Genomic DNA, 18642 nt, shown 5'->3' on the forward strand with positions numbered 1-18642 from the left:
ACACACACACACCCCAACGACCTCGGAGGACCGAAACACCCCCCCCCCCACGACCTCAACCGGAAAGAGCCGACCCAGGCCCACTGCCTGAAAGGGGATACTCAGGACGACAGTGCCGTGGGGGGCGAAGAAATTCTCCCGGGTTTCAGGGTTCAAGGGACACAGCTGGCCCGCTGCTGCGTGCAGGGGAGGCTCTCACCTGCTTCGCGCGGCCCTAAAAGCGGCAGGAGTGACCCCTCCCCCCAGGGCGGGGCCGACGCCCCCCGGAGCCAGGGCCCCCGGCTCGGAGGGCGGCTGTGCCCGGGTTCGCTCCTCCCGCCGAGACGCGGCTCCGAGGTGCGGTGAGGAGGCCGCCGTCTCCGGGAGCGTTTCGGAGGAGCCAGAGGGGTCGTCGGGGGCAACGGCCCGGCAGGGGCCCCGAGGCGGCCGCAACAGGTGCGCCTCGGCCGCCCTTCCGCCCTCCCGCCGCCGGCCCGGCCTTTACCTGCTGCGGCCGCAACCGCGTCCGGGGACGGAGGCCCAGGCCCGGCCGCCCTTTCCCGCAGCGCAGGCCGAGCTCGCCGGACGCACGGACCGACGGACCGGCGGACCGACGGGCGCCTCGGGTCGCGACGGAGGGCCTGCAGGCCCCCACCCCGAAGGCGCGGGCACCGGGTCCGCCGGGGGCGCGAGGGCCACCAGGGAGGGCGCGACCGCCCAGCAGGCCTCTGGGGCAGAGAGTCGGCAGCCGGCGACCGGGCCGCCACCCTCGCTCGGCGCCCCGGCGACGCGCGGGCCCTCGCGCTCGTCCGCGTTGCCGCGCGGCTTTTGGTCCCTCCCTCTCGCCGTCCTTCCCTCCTCCTCCTCCCCCGCCCTCCGCGTTGTCAGGGCAACCCGAGAGACGCCGGCCCGGGAGGAGAGGTGTTAGGAGGGGCGGCGGCGGCGCCGGGGGCTCGGCCGGTGGCGGCCTGGGAGCAGCTGACCATGGAGCCCCAGAGTAAGGCGGCCGCGGCCGGGGCCGGGGCCGGAGCCGGGGCGGGCGGGCCTCCCCGGACGGGTGTGGGTGCCCCGCGTGCGGCTCCGCGGGCTTCTGACGCTTTTGACATGGAAATACGGTCTCCCCCTTGCACTTTTGTCTCTTGGAGAGAAGGGGGCTAAACCCAGCAGAGTGGGTCCGCCGGGGGCCGGGTGGGCTCGGTAGTATGGCCGGGAGGATGCAGCGCCCCCACTGTGTTCCTTCCTTAAACCCCCCAAACAAATCCCTTTATCGTTACTGTTACTGTCATTATTGTTATTATTTTAGTTTGGTAGTTAGTTGGCTCATTAATTGTAAATAGCCATTCTGCTTCTCAAATATCAGCAATTGAACATGAAACGAGGCTAGGTCTTGTAATTATCAGAAGAGATCTCTGTCCTCCTCCCAGTAGTCGGAGATCTGGAGAAAAAAATTTTTGAGCTTCTTCCAAGAGTGTTTAATTCGTTGTTAGAGATTCTACGAGGTAGGCTTGAACACTCAAAAAAAAAAAAGTGACGATTTCTTTTTCTCTTTCACAGATTGTTTTACAAAAGGTGGGCAGTCTGGTGTTATCAGATCTAACATGAGCTTTAAATAATTGTATTTTTAAATAATATTATTATTTAGACCTTTCTAGGGACATAGTGCTCCTTCCTTCTTTCCCAAGCTGTTTTATTGCTCCTTCTGCTCGTAAATTAAGAATAGTGTTTTATGGAGTTCCTGTTGTGGTGCAGTGGTTAACGAATCCGACTAGGAACCATGAGGTTGTGGGTTCGATCCCTGGCCTTGCTCAGTGGGTGAAGGATCTGGCGTTGCCATGAGCTGTGGTGCAGGTTGCAGACGCGGCTCAGATCCCGCGTTGCTGTGGCTGTGGTGTAGGCTGGCAGCTACAGCTCTGATTCGACCCCTAGCCTGGGAACCTCAATATGCCTCAGGAGCGGCCCTGGAAAAGGCAAAAAGACAAAAATAAAATAAAATAAATAGTGTTTTATGTGGAGACTAGAGACTTGAACCTTATAAAGAAGGGTGAAGTTTGACTCTCAAGACCAAATTGTCTTTTCTTGCACAACTTCAGAAATGGAAGTACTCAGACCAAGTCCATTCTCTGGAGGATAAGCTGACATTATTAAAGGCCATTTGTTTCCAAGAAGGCTTTAAAGGCTTTTTTCTTTCTTTTAATTCACTTGCTGAGGAGAAGGCTTACTAGTTGAGAGTCACAGTTGTTTGTGTTGGTTTTATATGGTATCATGTCACTTGCACTCGTAGCTCTCTTGAATCTACATTTTCTCTAACCTATTGAGAGAAATTTAACTTACAACAATACTAAAATTTGTATCATGTCAAACTGATGCCAGGATATGTATATCCTCTAGAAATAAAAGTGTAATTTTTTTTTAAAAAAAGCAACTTTAGGAGTTGTGGCACAGCAAGTGATGGATCTGGCAGCAGCTTGGGTCGCTACTGTGCCATAGGTTCAATCCCTGGCCCAGGAACTTTCACACGCCATGGGAGCAGCCAGAAAAGAAAAGAAAAAAAAAAGCAACTTTATTTCTGCAGATTTATATTTCTGTTTAAATGTGTAAACTATAAATTTCAGGCCCTTCAGCACTCAGACTCACTGCTTGCTGGCTCGTTTGTGGTGGCTCATTCGCGGTATCCTTATGTTGCAAACACTGTCCTGGGGTGGAGGGTTGGACAGTGAGTAGGACAGTGTTTGTTTTGGTTATCCCTAGAAAACTGAGCAGAGACTTGCCCGAGAATGACTGAAACCTCCCTGGGGTCTGAGATTGGGGAAGAAGAGATGGGAAGAGGCTTCCGGCAGGAAGCAATAAGAGGCCTGCGGAATGAGCCAGCAAAGAATGAGGGAAATGGATTCCGGGCAGAGGTAATCCCTTGGGCATGGGCCCTGCGACCTGAGCGCAGTGTGGGTTGAGGCTCAGAGGAGGAAGATGGCTAAAGCTGTAACCAAGAAGGCCAGGGGTGTGGGGAAGAGAAAGAAAAGAGACAAGGCTGGAAAAGTGAACAGGAATCAGATCCCAGAGCTTTGTTTAACTGTGAGAAATTTATTTACTCCGCCTACAAATTATACATTTATAGTTCATCTCACTGGATTTTGCAGTGGAAAATATCTGTTAAGTAATCTATGCCTGGAGAACAACTCTAAGCTTACTCTTCTCTCCATACTCTCAAATGCTGTTACCAGTTTAAGTTTAGACAATTCAAACAGTAACCATTTACCTTAGGCAATTTCTTCACAGTAATAAACACCATGTGTTTCAGTGGTAATGAACCTGACTGGTATCCATGAGGATGCAGGTTCGATCCCTGGCCTCGCTCAGTGAGTTGAGGATCCCGCCTTGCCATGAGCTGCGGTGTAGGTCACAGAATTTAAAATTTTTAAAAATAAGCCATAAGCCATAACCACGTGGGGTTCCTCTCACTAATACTATGTTGCTTTAACAGTTGAGAAAAAAAATCAATATAAATCACATTAAATGCAGAACAAGCATTTGATGGAACCCGACCCTCCTCCATGATGACAAATAAATAATACCTTAGCCAATGAGGAGTAGAAGGGAACGTCCCAAATCTGATAAATGGGTGGTTTTGCTCTGGGCCAGTTTAGCAGCACTGAAGAATCCCCCCAGAAGGCTCTTCCCTTTTGAGCTCTGGTGACACCCGAGAACCTGTGTGAGCTGTAGCAGGGGAGGTGAAGCCGCATTTCCCATTTTGTGTTCTACGCTCTCCGGGATGGCACTGGACCCCAGGCTCACGAGGTTGTTCGAGGGCTACTCCCCTTGATGGTATGAAGCAGCCACTGAAATTTTGCCAGCTCTCCTCCTCCGGTTTCCTGGAGTGCCGAGTGTGGCACGGGTACGGCTCCACCGAAAAGGTCGCCGGTTTCTCTTGCAGATGGTGCACATCCCTGACGTCGGGAGTAGCGAGGGACAGACACGGGCGCCCCTTCATCCTTGCAGGTTTCAGGTGTTCCTGATAGGCTCCAATCTGTCCCTGCTCCCCCACCCCTTTACTCCCAGCTTCCCGTCCCCACCGCTGGCCACACCCACTTGGAGCAAACTCAGGCTCCGCCGGAGTCCCAGAGACAGGTCTCATTGGACTTCTCCACCAGCTCCCAAGGTTATTTAAGTCTAATCCCTCTTCTAGACCCCTTGTCCTCTATCCCTCCCAGTGGTTCTGCATTGATAAAAATATAAAAGTGGGATCCGGAGAACGGAACCTTTAGGATTTGTTTTCTGAATTGGTACTGGGTTCGGAATTATTTCTTCAATCTCATTTGATTTGAAGACATTGATGACCCAAAGGGACACTGGAGGTCCATTGCTTACAGTGGCAAAAACAAGGAATTAGCATTTAAACCAGGTGTCTACCATCACATCCCATAAGAGGCAAGGCTCGGGATAAGCAAATAGCTGCTGCCTTAGAACTCTTTAGTAAAAGTAGTATGATAGGGCAGGTTAGTTTCTTTCCAGAATTTCAGGAAAGACAATGATGAGATCACATGGCTTCCCCACCCAGCTTTACTGAGTTGTAATAGACACATAACATTGTGCAAGTTTAACATTTATAACCTGATGATTTGCTACACTTAGCAACTGTGAAACTATCACCATGATAGGTTGAACAACCCCTCTCACCTCCTGTAATTACCTTTTGTCTGCATGTGATAAGTACATGTGAGAGCTATTCTCTCAGCAACTTTGGAGTAGACAATACAGTCAGTAGTGTTAGCTGTAGTCACGGGGTACATTAGATCCCCCAGATTTATTCCATTTGAAGTTTGTATTCTTTGACTGCTATCTCCCCATTTCCTCCACCTCCCAGCCTTTGGTAACCAATCAATTCTCTGTTTACATGCGTTCAGCTCTTTTTGCTTCCACATCTAAGTGAGATCATGCAGTGTTTGCCTTTCTCTGACTTACTCTACTTAGTGTAATGCTCTTGAGGTCCATCCATGTTGTTGCAAATGGCATGACCTCCTTCTTCGTGGCTGAATACTATTCCATTGTGTGTATGTACCACTTCTTTAATCATTTGTACATCGGCAGACACTTCGGTTGTTTCTTGGCTCTCGTGAATAATGCTGTAGTGAACAAGGGAAGGACATGTCTTCAGGATCCTGATTTCATGTCCTTGAGATATATACCCAGAAGTGGGATCGCTGGACCATATAGTAGCTTTATTTTTCATTTTTCTCGAAAGCTCCGCATTGTCCTCTGTTTTCTATAGTGGCTGTACTAATTCAGGTTCCCACCAAGAGTGGACCAGGGTTCCGCTTTCTCCACATCCTTGCCAACACTCCTCTCTTCTCTTTTTGATAGTAGCCATTCTGACAGGTGTGAGGTGGCATCTCATTGTGATTTTTGACTTGCGTTTCCCGGATCATCAGTGACATGAGCTCTTTTTCATGTATCTGTTGATCGTTTCTTTGTCCCTTTGGCGAAATGTCTATTCAGGTTCCCTGCCCATTTTTTTTTAATTGGGTCATGCATTTTTCTGATACCAAGTTGTATGAGTTCCTCATATATTTTAGATATCAGCCCCTTAACTCATAGATGGTTTGCAAATATTTGTTTCCCATTCTGTAGGTTGCCTTTTTCATTTTATTGATTGTTTCTTTTGCTGTACAGAAGTTTGTTAGTTTGACACAGCCCCATTCATCAATTTTTGCTGTTGTTGCTTGTGCTTCTAGTGTCATATCCAAGGAACCATTGCCAAGGTTGAGGTCTAGGAGCCCTTTCCCTGTGTTTTCTTCTAGGAGTTTTACAGTTTCAGGTCTTCGTTTAAGCCCTTAATCCATATCAAGTTAACTTCCAATGGGAAAATTGAACATATACGTATGTATCACTTACATCATGTTAGCATAATAACATGCTAATAGTAATAAGAGTCATGATAAAATGCAGATACAATACCTAAGAGGGAGAGATTAATTCTGAGTTGGTTTGGAGGAGGGTAAACAGATAGGCAGTGTTTATAAGAGATGGTAACATCTGGGAGATGTTTTAAAGGACAGCTACATGGATGGGCAGCGAGTGGGTTCCAGGAAGAAACAAGGAGGCAGGAGAGTGTGAGAATGAGGGCACCCTGCCAAGAAGGTGAGGCCGGGGCGGGGTGGGGCTGACAACCTGGAAGGGAGTGGGGTCACAGCTAAAGGAACTGGCGCCTGGCGTCTAAGAACAGGAATGTCTCCTCCTTTCTTTCTGCCTCTCAGGAGAGAAATAGGCCCAGAGTTGGGGCAAGGCCCCAAGGATAAGCATCTCCAGTTGTGTCCCTGGTCTGCCCCAGCCCTGGGGGCAGGGAGATGCACAGAACACGGCTGTGCGTTGTTTACTTGTTAACGAGTCTGCACCACCTTCTGCGCTAAATGAGTCAGTCAGCTCATTCTTGGACGATGCTTAGGCACAAACCCCTCTGGTAAACGGGTTGGTTAGTTCAGTTCCCGGGTGTGTCTGGGCAGGTTCCCCAGACTAAGCAGGTCATGACAGTGCTTTGTCTTCCTGTTGGGAGGAGGTGAAATCCAATTGTCAGGTATAGGCTTGGTCTGGGGATAACGCTGAGCTCTGATGAGACACACCATCAAGTTGTTTTGCCCTCCTGGCAGCTGGCTCAGCATCCAGAGGTGGGGATTACACGGAACCTTAGTATTTTTTTGGGGGGGTTGCACCTGCAGTGGAACCTTAGTATTTGGGGGGGGGTTGCACCTGCAGCATATGGAGATTCCTGGACTAGGAGTCGAATTAGACCTTCAGCTGCAATCTACACCACAGCCAATGGCGACACCAGATCTGAGCTGCATCTGTGATCTACACTGCAGCTTTGTGGCAACACTGGATCCTTAACCCCCTGAGAAAGGCCAGGGATCAAAGCCACATCCTTATGGAGGCAATGTCATGTCCTTAACCCACTGAGCCACAATGGGAATTCTGAACCTTAGTACTTTACTGGGGATTTTAAGCTACAGCAATTTAAAAGGCATCACTTTGAATTTTTTAAGTTTTAAACTTGATTTATATAAGCCTCTATTTCTTGATAACATTTGATTATAACCTAATTGATAGAATTAATATCTTTAGAATCTAAGACTACATGGCAAAAAAAAAAAAATTGCTACACAGACTTTTAAAACCATTCCTGGGCTTAAGTAATTTATTACTCTTACATTCTTACCAATCTCTCATATTAATGAACAAGTACTCTACAGCCATGCAGCGATCGTGTTGGGTCTAGGATCTGGCAGTCCTTGGTATTCCGAATAAGCCTACCTTCCTCTTTCCTTTATTTTACTGGATAGAGGGAGATACTTAAAACACCTTCTTCAGGCTAATGAAGGAAAGGAAATGTCATACTTGTAAGTGGCCTGACATTTCTAATTTAAATTAGAAATGATTTAAATGAGCTTTACTCAAAGCATACTCCGTGAGAGGCACTTCACATTTCGCGGGTGCACAGCCCTTTCCATTGCAGAGTAAGATAGCTTTCATTTCAAGCCCACCACAACACTCTTAAAGAAATGAAATGACACAAGGCCCAGGTGTTAACAGCAGTGCTCTCCAGTCCGCACATGCTTGTCCGGGGCTTGTCCCACGTCAGGCACTGGGGACAGAAGGACAGAAACCAGATTTTAAAAATTAGCAAAAGAATCGTGACCGTGGCCGAGAGTAGAGTCACAGAGGGAGGAGCCCGACCCTCTTTAGGGCGTCATTCAACAAGGAGGGCTGACATTTAACCTAAGACCGGAGGATCCTGAGTTCCATCTGCCAGAGCAGAGGAAAGAGCTTGATGTGTTCAGAGGACTAAAAAGGCTGACATGCCTGAAGCACACTGTATCCAAGACCTTGTATGTGGTGGTTTGGAGAGGCAACTGGATAAGAATTTGGGAGGCCTCTCGGCGAGGGAGGGAGGCGATCTGAGGTGTATTTTGAAAAGCTCACTCTCACTCCCCAGGTTGGGGGAGAGGAAATCCAGAAATCCATCCGTAGAGTCTCTGATCCTGGTTTAGGCCAGAAGGTGGCCTGGAGTCACAGGGACCACAGCAGGGAGGCGACTGCAGCCGGGAGGGAGGGAAAGATACTCATTTGGGGTGTATTTTGCACCCCAGTAACCAGGCAAGCCGGCATAACTAGGTAGTCTGGCAGGCGGTGAGTGAAAATGAGGAGTTACGGATGACTCGCCGAGTCCCAGCTGGAGTCATTGCGAGGATGGTGAAATTTCGTCCTATGTGGGGAAGACTGGGGGAAAAAACAGGTTTGGAGAAAGAAGCCTTCCATGCCTTTCAGGGTTCGCCTCGGTCTCTTAGTCATGGTTCTAACTTTGATTTGCATGTAGCCTTTCTTTTTTTTTGGTCTTTTTTTGCCTTTTCTAGGGCCACACCCGTGGCACATGGAGGTTCCCAGGCTAGGGGTCGAATCGGAGCTGTAGCTGCCAAGCCTACGCCAGAGCCACAGCAACGCTGGATCCAAGCCGCGTCTGCAACCTACACCACAGCTCATGGCAACGCCGGATGCCTAACCCACTGAGCAAGGGCAGGGATCGAACCCCATGGTTCTTAGTCGGATTCGTTAACCACTGAGCCACGACGGGAACGTCCATGTAGCCTTTCTTTTAAAAGGTAGGTGTATATCAAGAAACTGCTGCCTTGCCTAAACAAGGCCCAGATTTTTTTATATAGGGAGGGTTTAGGGGGCAGGCAGCAATATGGTTGTAAGTGGCAGCCAGGGGCTTTTCTTGTTGCTGCAATTGATATATACACATATTTTAAAACTCCGGATCATGAGAAGGAGGGTTAAAGACCCCCAAAGCTACCCTTGGTATTGCCACTCACTAAAAAATTAGGGAAGGGACAGACCTGTTGAAATTAAATATTTTCTTGTTTTTAAAAAAAGTATTTGATGTGCATTTTCCATGTTGCTTCATATATATAGGTTATCTTTCCAACAGCATCATTAGTTTAGGACGAAAATAATTAAAGTTGTTAATGTAGAAACCACAAGTCAAAGCCATTCTGAACAGCCCAGGGTTGTGAACTAATTTAATTCGCCCTTTCCCTGAGGAGTCATTTCTTGGATCATTGACTTATTCCGTAAAACAGTGGTAGCCCCTGTCGCCCTTTGCCTATCTCCAGAGTATGATCCAGCTGTGGGATCTGAAGGGTGTATGTTTATTGGATTTTAATGACTCAGTTAATAAAGGTCAATCCTAAGAGTAATAGAAACCCAAGTATGTGGAAATAGAAAGGCTAAGACTGACTTGGGGGCTATTTCTAGTAATTTCCTTGGGGCTGTCCTTAGATATGTATTTAATCCTTAAAAGCAATTAAGAAGAAGCCTTCTCTTTAATTAATTCACTGATGCTATAATCAACTACACTTGTACAATGCTACTTGAAACCCCTCAATATCAAAAGGTACCATGTACCCACCTGGCTGAAAATATGCTAGGTGATGTTGGCATAACAATGTAATATAGTTAATATAATACCGATGACAGCATAATGCAGTATTTGTTAATATCACAGCCATAGTATTCGCCAGTACCTTTGAGAGAATAAAATGGTAACTTGATTCTCAGGGGACATCTGGTTGGGTATGAATCTTGAAGTTAGGAGGGACCTTGAAGTTCATTTAATCTTGTCCATCCTTTTAAATATTTGCTAGCAGCGAGTGTGTTTTTTTTTTTTTTTTTTCTTTTTAGGGCTGCACTTGTGCAATATGGAAGTTCCCAAGCTAGGGGTCGAATCAGAGCTGTAGCTGCCGCCCGACGCCACAGCCACAGCAATGCCAGATGAGGTCCACAGTCGCAACCTAAGCCCAGCTGTGGCAGTGCTGGATCCTTGACCCACTGTGCTGGGCAGGGGATTGAACCTGTGTCCCAGGGCTCCCAAGACATCACAGATCCTGTTGCACCACAGAAGGAACGCCATCCAATTTTTGTTCTTTGTGTAATTATTAGTGTGATACTCACTGGAAGCAGAAATTGGTCATTAAAATTCGAACAGAAGATCTTTAAAGAATTTAATTCAAGAGAATTAATCAGGGCTTTCAATAATTTTTTCATAGCCTTCTAATTTTTTTAAGACCTGAAAACATTTGTAAAACATTTAATACATTAATCCAGCAACATTTCCCATCTTTAAATCATTCAATATGTAGTTAGTAAGTGAAAAAAATGAATAAAGTTGATAAATGATATCCATGTCTTCTGGTTTGTGATCAAATTGAATGAGTCCTAGTTAATAAAGATAAATTGAAACTTCAGTAGATGATATTTTTGGTGCTAATTCCTTGAAGATTAAAAGAAACCTTTATAACTATTTTAGGTACATTGCAGAGAAAGTATTTTTGAAAAAATTATATGTATCAAAAATAGAGTAAGGCCAAATATAACTAATAGGATAGCTTCTCCAGAGGGAAGTGGTCTCTGCTATCTTTTAAGATTTTATATTTTAATTTGGTTTAGAAGTGTTCAAGAGGAGTTCCCGTTGTGGCTCAGCAGGTTAAGGACCTGAAATTGTGTCTGTGAGGACTCGGGTTTGATCCCTGGTCTCGCTCAGTGGGTTAAGGATCTGGTGTTGTGACGAGGTGCGGGTAGGTCACAGATGTGGCTCCCATCCAGTGTTGCTATGGCTGTGACGTAGGCTGGCAGCTGTAGCTCTGATTTGATCCCTAGCCCGGGAGCTTCCATATGCCTCGGGTGCGACCACTAAAAAAAAAAAAGAATGCGTTTAGGATATTTCCGGAGTTGGCTAGAAGTGTTGCTTCAGCGTTCTTGAGTCTTCTCAAAGGATGGTGGTCTCCTCTCTCGGCTGACTTGCTTCCTCTCTGCTCTGATTTTGGGATAAGGATATATCACTAGGTCCCAACTCTGTGTCATCAGCTCTAACTGCCCAAGGAGAGATTGAAGTTTCTTTCTGAATTCTAATTCTTAAAATCCCAGGGCAGGATTCTTATTAAACCAGCTGTGTCGATCCCTGCCCCGTCACGGAAGGATGGAGGGAGGATGTCCTTGAGCAGGAAAGGCTGCAAGGATCTGGATGAACGTCAGGGCATCGTCCGCCAAGGAGACGGCAAGATCTTCTACTTATTTCTACGCTTCCGTAGAGGTCTCTCAGGGAGCACCTCCTCCAGAACTGTTACAACAGAAGCAGGGACTGGCTTTTTAAAATAATTGCAATGTTGTACTAATTTCTGCTGTACAGCAAAATGACTCAGTTATGCACATGTACACATTCTTTTAAAAATATTCTTTTTCCATTATGGTTGATCTTGGGAGATTGGATATAGTTTCCTGCACTGCACAATAGGACCTGGACTGACTTTTCACTGAGTTTCTTCTAAGATCTATTCAGAGAAGCAGGGTCTTTTTTTTTTTTTTTTTTTTTTTTAATGACTCAACTGCTTTTTCTGCCTTAAAGTGACAAAGATGAGTACTGCTAAAAACCAAAGCATTATTGCAGCCAGGCCTTCCCAACCAGTGTTAAATTACCTGTTATTCTTTTATTTAGAGCATTTCAAACCTAAACTCTAAGTCGATTCTGCTGCCTTCCCATTTCTCGAGTAAAATCATCACGCCACTAGTCTTTAGGCATTCTCTGCACCTGTGCCTGCTTTCTTGTCCTCCAAGGTGAGACAGCCCCACGTTGAACCTGACGAAATCATTTACATGGATGCGTCAGGCACAGTGACATTAAGACATGAGGCAGCCACGGTGCTCTTGCCTTTTGGTCAGGGAGGTGAGAGTGACTTGCAGCCCAAGTTACCGTATAGTCCTAAGCATGAGGCTGACTTAGGAGTCGGAGCAGTGGCATCATAGCCTGCGGCCCGGGGAGTGTTCACTTACGCGGCAGTGTTCTCTGAGCTGGCCCTCTTGATACCGTGAACTGAAAGGCAGCTTTGTCCTTTGCAGCGTTAAAGATCAAATATGAGAGTTCAGGACAAGACTTCCGGGTTTAGTGCAGTAACGGTGTGATTCCAGTGAACCTTGGACTTGGAGTATTTGGAACACGTCCACGTCACACAAGGTCTGCCTCCTGCCTTCCGTGGCTCAGGCACCTACGGGCAGTCTGTTTAGGGTCAGTAGCTCTCTCTCTCGCTATGGATGGTGAGATAGGCTTTTCAGATCTTGAAAGGCATAATAATTGCTGTATAAGACATGCATGAACCCTCTGGAGCGCTGCACCTACGTGAATAGGCGGCTGGTTTTGTGCTCTCTGTAACTGCAAATACGGGGCCTGTGTACACAGATGAAGATGTAACTGCAAATACGGGCCTGTGTACACAGATGAAGGTGTAACTGCAAATACGGGGCCTCTGTACACAGATGAAGGTGTAACTGCAAATACGGGCCTGTGTACACAGACACAGATGAAGATGTAACTGCAAATACGGGGCCTGTGGACACAGATGAAGATGTAACTGCAAATACGGGGCCTGTGTACACAGATGAAGGTGTAGCTGCAAATACGGGGCATGTGTACACAGATGAAGATGTAGCTGCAAATACGGGGCCTGTGTACACAGATGAAGATGTAACTGCAACATGGGGCCTGTGTACACAGATGAAGGTGTAACTGCAAATACGGGGCCTGTGGACACAGACACAGATGGAGATGGACATCTTCATGCAGGGAAAGTTCAGGGCTATAGAATAGTTCAAAGTCACGCAGAGAATACCTGGATGACCTTCCCAGAGACTGATTGTTTACATTTGGCTGCAGTGGCTTTCCTCTTTCCACTCACACACTCTCTTATGATCATTTTGTCGTCATCTCCCCCCGCCCACTTCCTGGACACACACATGCACCATTTGAAAGCAGCTGAACATATCACAACACTTCAGCTATGGAGTCACCATCCAATGAATACATCCCCAACCTTAGCGTTAATTGGGAATATTATCTAACACTCCTGTTCATATTTTCCCTGTTGCCTTAATAACAGCCTTTATGGCTGTCTTTTGTTCTTTCCAAATGACCAGAACCAAAGCCAGAATTACACACTGCATTTAATTGTCATATTCCTTTAGTCTTCTTTTAACCTGGGCTAATCTCCCATATTTTTTTTCTTTTTTTCATGACACTGACATTTTTTTTTTTTTTGTCTTTTTTTTGGGGCTTTTTTTTGGCCATTTCTTGGGCCGCTCCTACGGCACATGGAGGTTCCCAGGCTAGGGGTCGAATTGGAGCTGTAGCTGACGGCCTACGCCAGAGCCACAGCAACTTGGGATCTGAGCCACATCTGCAACCTGCACCATGGCTCATGGCAACATCAGGTCTTCAACCCACTGAGCAAGGCCAGGGATCGAACCCACAACCACATGGTTCCTAGTCGGATTCGCTAACCACTGAGCCATGACGGGAACTCTGCCACTTACATTTTTGAAGCGGCCAAGTGTCTTTATAGAATTTTTCGTCTAGATTTGCCTGATTGTTGCCCTAAGACATTTTAAGTCAAATATTTTCACAAGGAATGTAACGTTATCAGTGCTGTTGTGTCCCTTTTACTGCCTCCTATTGGAGGCCCCTGATACCGGCTCTGTGTGATATTTTGATACAATGTCACTGGTGCATCTGAAGAGGAAGAGACTGATTTTTCTGGAATGCAGTGGAATTACCAGCTGAGGAATCTCTGTTGAGAAGAGAAAGATTAGTTTCTCAAGGCTGTCAGGACTGTGCTACAAGACCCAGTCAACTTGTGTTGCTTAAGCCACAACGCAGTGCTTCCTCCCATGTGGCTGTGGGTGTGGGGTGGTAGGTAGTGTGCAAATGAAAGCCTTGCGCTTCTTCCTAAGAAATCTCCTCCTAGGAGTTCCCATCATGGCTCAGTGGTTAACGAATCCGACTAGGAACCATGAGGTTGCGGGTTCGGTCCCTGCCCTTGCTCGGTGGGTTAAGGATCCAGCGTTGCCGTGAGCTGTGGTGTAGGTCGTGGATGTGGTTCGGATCCCAAGTTGCTGTGGCTGTGGCGTAGGCCGGTAGCTACAGCTCTGATTCGACCCCTAACCTGGGAACCGCCCTAGAAAAGGCAAAAAGACAAAAAAAAAAATCTCCTCCTAGCGAAGGAGGGAACCTGACATATATGAAATAATTCCAGTGGGATAAGAGAGTGTTTTTCAGCTTAGGCCCAGGGCATGGCAAGTATAGTGAGTCAGCGGCTTGTAATTGGGCCAAATGCCATTCTCCATATATATGTTTCTCTTTTTTTAAAAACGTTTTTTGGCCACACCCACATCATGCAGAAGTTCTCAGGCCAGAGACTGAACCCATGTCACAACAGCGACCAAGCCACAGTAGTGGCAACACCAGGTCCTTAACCTGCTGAGCCACCAGGGAACTCCTCTCCCTGTCTTGTTTCCCCACCGCTTCCTAGTGCACATTTATGACTCTAATTAGGCCTGTCTCTGTGCTGCCTTCTACACTCCCTACAGTCATTCACGGTTTTATTCCTTTACTCAGGTTGACTCACCAGAGCCCTGCCCTCCACTGTTCCCCACTGCTCTAAAGTGGCCCCCAGTGACCCCTCCTGTCCCCTGCCTCATCGTGCCCAAGTTGGTCTGAGTGGCCAGCGGCATATGACAGAAGTGATGACCTCGCTCCTTGGATTCGGTTGTCAAAGCCTGGGGCTTCTTCCTTGGGCTGCTCTTCAGTTTCTCTCTTTCTCTCTCTTTCCAACCACCTGCCCATTACCACGACACGAGCACACTTAGCATCTGTGGGACGGCCCACGTGGTGAGGGACAGAGGGCTCTGGCCAAGAACCAGCAGGACTGAGTCCTGCCCACAGCTCAGTGAGCCAGCGTGTGGCACATTCTCCAGGTTCAGCTGAGCCTTGAGGTGAGGGCCGGCCGGCTAACAACTTGACTCCCTCCCCAGAGACCCTGAGCCGTGCCCCCCAGCTAAGCCAGTCCCAGATTCCTGACCCTCAAACACCTGAGATAATTGTTTAAGCCACGAAGTTTGGAGTAATTAGTTATGCATCTTGTACCTGGTACCGGGACTCTGGTCTTTGAGACTCCAGCCTGCCCTGACCTCTCGCATCTAGAACTCCTTCTGCATGTTGCTTCCTTTTCCTTCTTCCTAGAGTTTATGACTGTGCTTTTGGGTTAAGCAATATTGTTACAAGTTTCAAGAATTAAAAGTTTTATAGAAGAGTTGGTAGTAAAGTCGCCTCATTCTGTAACACGCCCCCAGGGCCGGCCCTGCAGGCAGCCACCTTTGCTAGTTTCCGAGGCGTCCGTTCCAGAGACAGTTTAAATGTTTAAATGTTTAAACGTAAATAAGAGCCAGTTTTGCATACTACGTTCCTTTCTCTGTTCTCCACTTTGATTTTTCTCACCTATTTTGGAAAGCTTCCTGTTTAGTCCATAAGGAGTTTTTTTCTCACTTTTTTTTTAACCAACTGTGTAGTGTTTCATAGTATAAATTTACCGAATGTATTTAACCAGTCCACTACCCACAGACATTCTGTTTCCTGTCTTTTGCTGTTGTGATAGGCTGAGCAGGAGATGCCTGTATCCAATCCCCAGGACCTGTGAATAGGTTGCCTTTCAGGCCAAATGGAGCTTTGCAGATGCATTAAGTTAAGGATGGTAAACTGGGGGGCCTGCCCTGTCTTATGCAGGTGGACCCGATGCAATTAACCACAAGCGTCCTTATAAGAGGGAAGGCAGATGGTGTGAGGATGCACGTGGGGGCTGGAGTGGTATAAGGTCAGGGACTGAGGAAGGTGAGACGCCTCTAGAAGCTGGAAAATGCTGGGAAATGGACTCTCCCTGAGAGCACCCCAAAAGAGCCAGTCTTTGATTTTCGTTGGGTGAGACTCATTTTGGACCTCTGACTTCCAGAACTGTAAGATAATAAACTCCTGTTGTTTTATGCTACTCTGTTTGTACCAATCGTTTCAGCAGCTATTAGGAACCAGGGCAGTTCTTGTTACAAACCATTGTAAACAATGTTGCAATAACTTTGTGACCCTGACTTTGGGTTTGAGCTAGTATATTTGTAGAATAAATAGCTACCTGTGGAATTGCCCAGTGGAAGGCAGTGTCAGTTTGATAACACCTTCCCATAGGACTTAGGTTAACTTCCATTCCCACCAGCAATATTATGCCTTTCTTTCCACAGCCTCCCCAACACATGCGTTATCTAACTTCTGGAGTTTTGCCACTCTGCTAGTGAAAAATCTACAGTTTGTAGAACAAGCTCATTACTAGCAAATTTTCCTCATCTGCACAACATGTTTAGAGTATCCTTCAAAGTCAGGATCAGGTGCTTATTTCTCCTTGGCCCTGCGTTGTGTCCTTGTGTCCTTTTGTGTCCTTCCACACGTACAATGGGTTCTCCCGGTAGAACGGGAAAAGGAAATAACTATTGAGGAAAGAAACGTTCAGACGAAGTTATAGGGATGTCATTCTGGCTTAAACATGAGGTAACTTGAATTTTGTGCTAAATACAGTAGCCTGTTTGTGGCCTATTCAACATACATTGTACATCTGGTTTAATTATTGGAGCAAAGGACACACGGACCACAAGTGCAGAATGTCCATGTTAAAATAAGGATGACACGTCTCGTCTCCTTGGACTCTGATGCTGGGACTCTTGTGATGCTGAGCCTCCCTTCCCAGGTGCAAGGCCAATTGACTTGCTGTGTACTGCTGATCTGTGAGTTTTGTTTCCTTGAAATGTATCCTTTACTTGTTCTTGGCTCTGACAAGATAGAAAATTGTGCTGGCTGGAAACCATGCTTCTTCCAAGTAATTTCTCAGAGCAGTCCAGGAAGCAGTTTCTGGGCTCCTCCTTAGTTTGGCTCAGATAAAACGTGTTATAGATTATTGATTGACTGTTTTCATTGACAGTATCCAAAGGCATGGATAAGAAATGTAGAATCTGTGGTATCCATCTTTCTCTCTGACAAGTTCTGGTTCAAAAACAAGATGTTTGGGGCTAAAATAGCCACGTAATCGCCATCATTGGTGAGTGGAGAGCTAAGAGATGGTTGCCTGGCAATGCTGGGTCATTTTTTGCTGTTGGTTGGATAGAGGGTGGGATCAACAAACACAGCTTCTCTGCAGCTCCACCCTGCCTCTGACTGCACCCTTTCGTGCTAAGATGAACGCTGCTGGGGCCTGGCCAGTCCTTAGCAATTATTTGCATGAGATAAAACCTGTTTGTTGACCTTGTTCAAGGACTAACAGCTGCTCAGAAGCTAACCTAAGTGCTTTTCCAGGGAAGAAGAAAACAAATGGCAATTTCTACCACCTCCTTCCTCTCTCCCCTCAGTCTGGTCTAGAGTTATAGCTCCATTCCTGTTTTCTCATTTGCACTGCTAGCATCTCTCTCTCTCTCTTTTTTTTTTAAATTGTCTTTTTAGGGCCACACCTGCTGCATATGAAGGTTCTCAGGCTAGGGGGTCTAATCGGGCTATAGCTGCCAGCCTCTGCCACAGCCACAGCCATAGCAATTCCAGATCAGAACTGTGTCTGCAATCTAGGCCACAGCTCACGCCAATGCTGGATTCTTAACCTACTGAGCAAGGCTAGGGGTTGAACCTGCGTCCTCATAGATACTAGTCAGATTAGTTTCTGCTGAGCCAAGACGGTAACTCCTGCCAGCATCTTTTAAAAAACATTTTTCTTCTAGTTTTCAGCATCTTACTTTGCTTTTTTTGAGATCATAATAATTCAGGGAAAGAAAACACTCTCACCCTCTTAAAAACATTGTAGACTTAGACTAGTTGCTGCTGTTTATAATGTAACTTTTTTTTTCCAAAATTTAATTTAAAAACGTAGTAAAAGTTCTGAAAAGTACTGGAACTGTTAGCTAAAAAGTTTTTTTTCTTTAGCTTTAATGTGAACCAATGTTAAGAGTATGAGTTTAGGATTAAGAACTTCCAAAAAACCATCGAATTTAACGAATCAAATGTAGTCAATCATGGAGGAAGAAAACAAAACAAAAAAACCTGACAAGGCCAATTATCAAATTTGTTTCCTGAAAAGGAAAATGGCTTCCCTGTTTTGTATCCTTTTAAGAGAAACATGTACCATTTGCCTCCTTGCTCTTCTGAATTGGTAATTGACAGAAATATCCAACAAAATGATTTGAAATATCCAACAGAATGATTCAAAGATAGTCTGGTCATTCTCCATCCTTTTCGGATCCCATGTCCACATTTTGAGTGGTTCCCATTCTGCATGATGCTTAGGCTGGGCTCTGCCAGGAGGCACATATATGCAGCCGACCCCGTCCGAAGGGCTGGCTCTGCAGTGCCTCATTCACTAATCAGCTGTCAGATGTTCACTTGATTACTGGAAGCTTGCATGAGTCAGGCTAGTTTGCCACCGCTGTTCTACTAAAGCTTTCTCCTCTCATAATAGTCCTTGCCATCACTACTTTCCAAGGGTACTGTTGACTTTGTGTTCATTTTTGATAAGAGCAAATTTACAAGATTGTGGTAGCAACAAGGCAGTGAGGCAAGGCAGCACAGATGGGCATTGGAACTGGGCAAGCCTGGGTTACCATGACCAGCTCTAGGATTTAGGGTGTGTCTCTGCTTCCCAGGTCTTGGCCGGGGGTGGTGGGGGCGGAATGCTGAGCTCTGTCTTTAAGCTTCCTATGAGGGTTAAATGAGATACTTGT

The 18642-nt window shown here is 46.6% G+C and overlaps 2 protein-coding genes across 14 annotated transcripts in view; one reads left to right on the plus strand and one right to left on the minus strand.

Annotated features, from left to right (window-relative positions):
* DHX32 (DEAH-box helicase 32 (putative)) overlaps positions 1-809 on the minus strand; it is a 54271-nt gene extending 53462 nt beyond the window's left edge. The window contains exon 1 of one of the 4 annotated variants that reach the window (XM_001926580.6): positions 485-809. The gene's annotated coding sequence lies outside the window, so the exon portion shown is untranslated. Of the gene's footprint in view, positions 1-199; positions 454-484 lie in introns of those variants that run through there. The other 3 variants (XM_005671562.3, XM_021072596.1, XM_021072595.1) reach the window with 3 other exon arrangements.
* FANK1 (fibronectin type III and ankyrin repeat domains 1) overlaps positions 862-18642 on the plus strand; it is a 112188-nt gene continuing 94407 nt past the window's right edge. For 6 of the 10 annotated variants that reach the window (XM_021072601.1, XM_021072603.1, XM_021072604.1 and 3 more), the window contains exon 1: positions 862-976. In XM_021072601.1, the coding sequence (XP_020928260.1) occupies positions 964-976 (13 nt within the window). In that variant the 5' untranslated portion in view covers positions 862-963. Of the gene's footprint in view, positions 977-2727; positions 2880-14022; positions 15856-18642 lie in introns of those variants that run through there. The other 4 variants (XM_021072610.1, XM_021072606.1, XM_021072609.1 and 1 more) reach the window with 4 other exon arrangements.

This window comes from Sus scrofa, chromosome 14, assembly GCF_000003025.6.
Source record: "Sus scrofa isolate TJ Tabasco breed Duroc chromosome 14, Sscrofa11.1, whole genome shotgun sequence".
NCBI lineage: Eukaryota > Metazoa > Chordata > Mammalia > Artiodactyla > Suidae > Sus > Sus scrofa.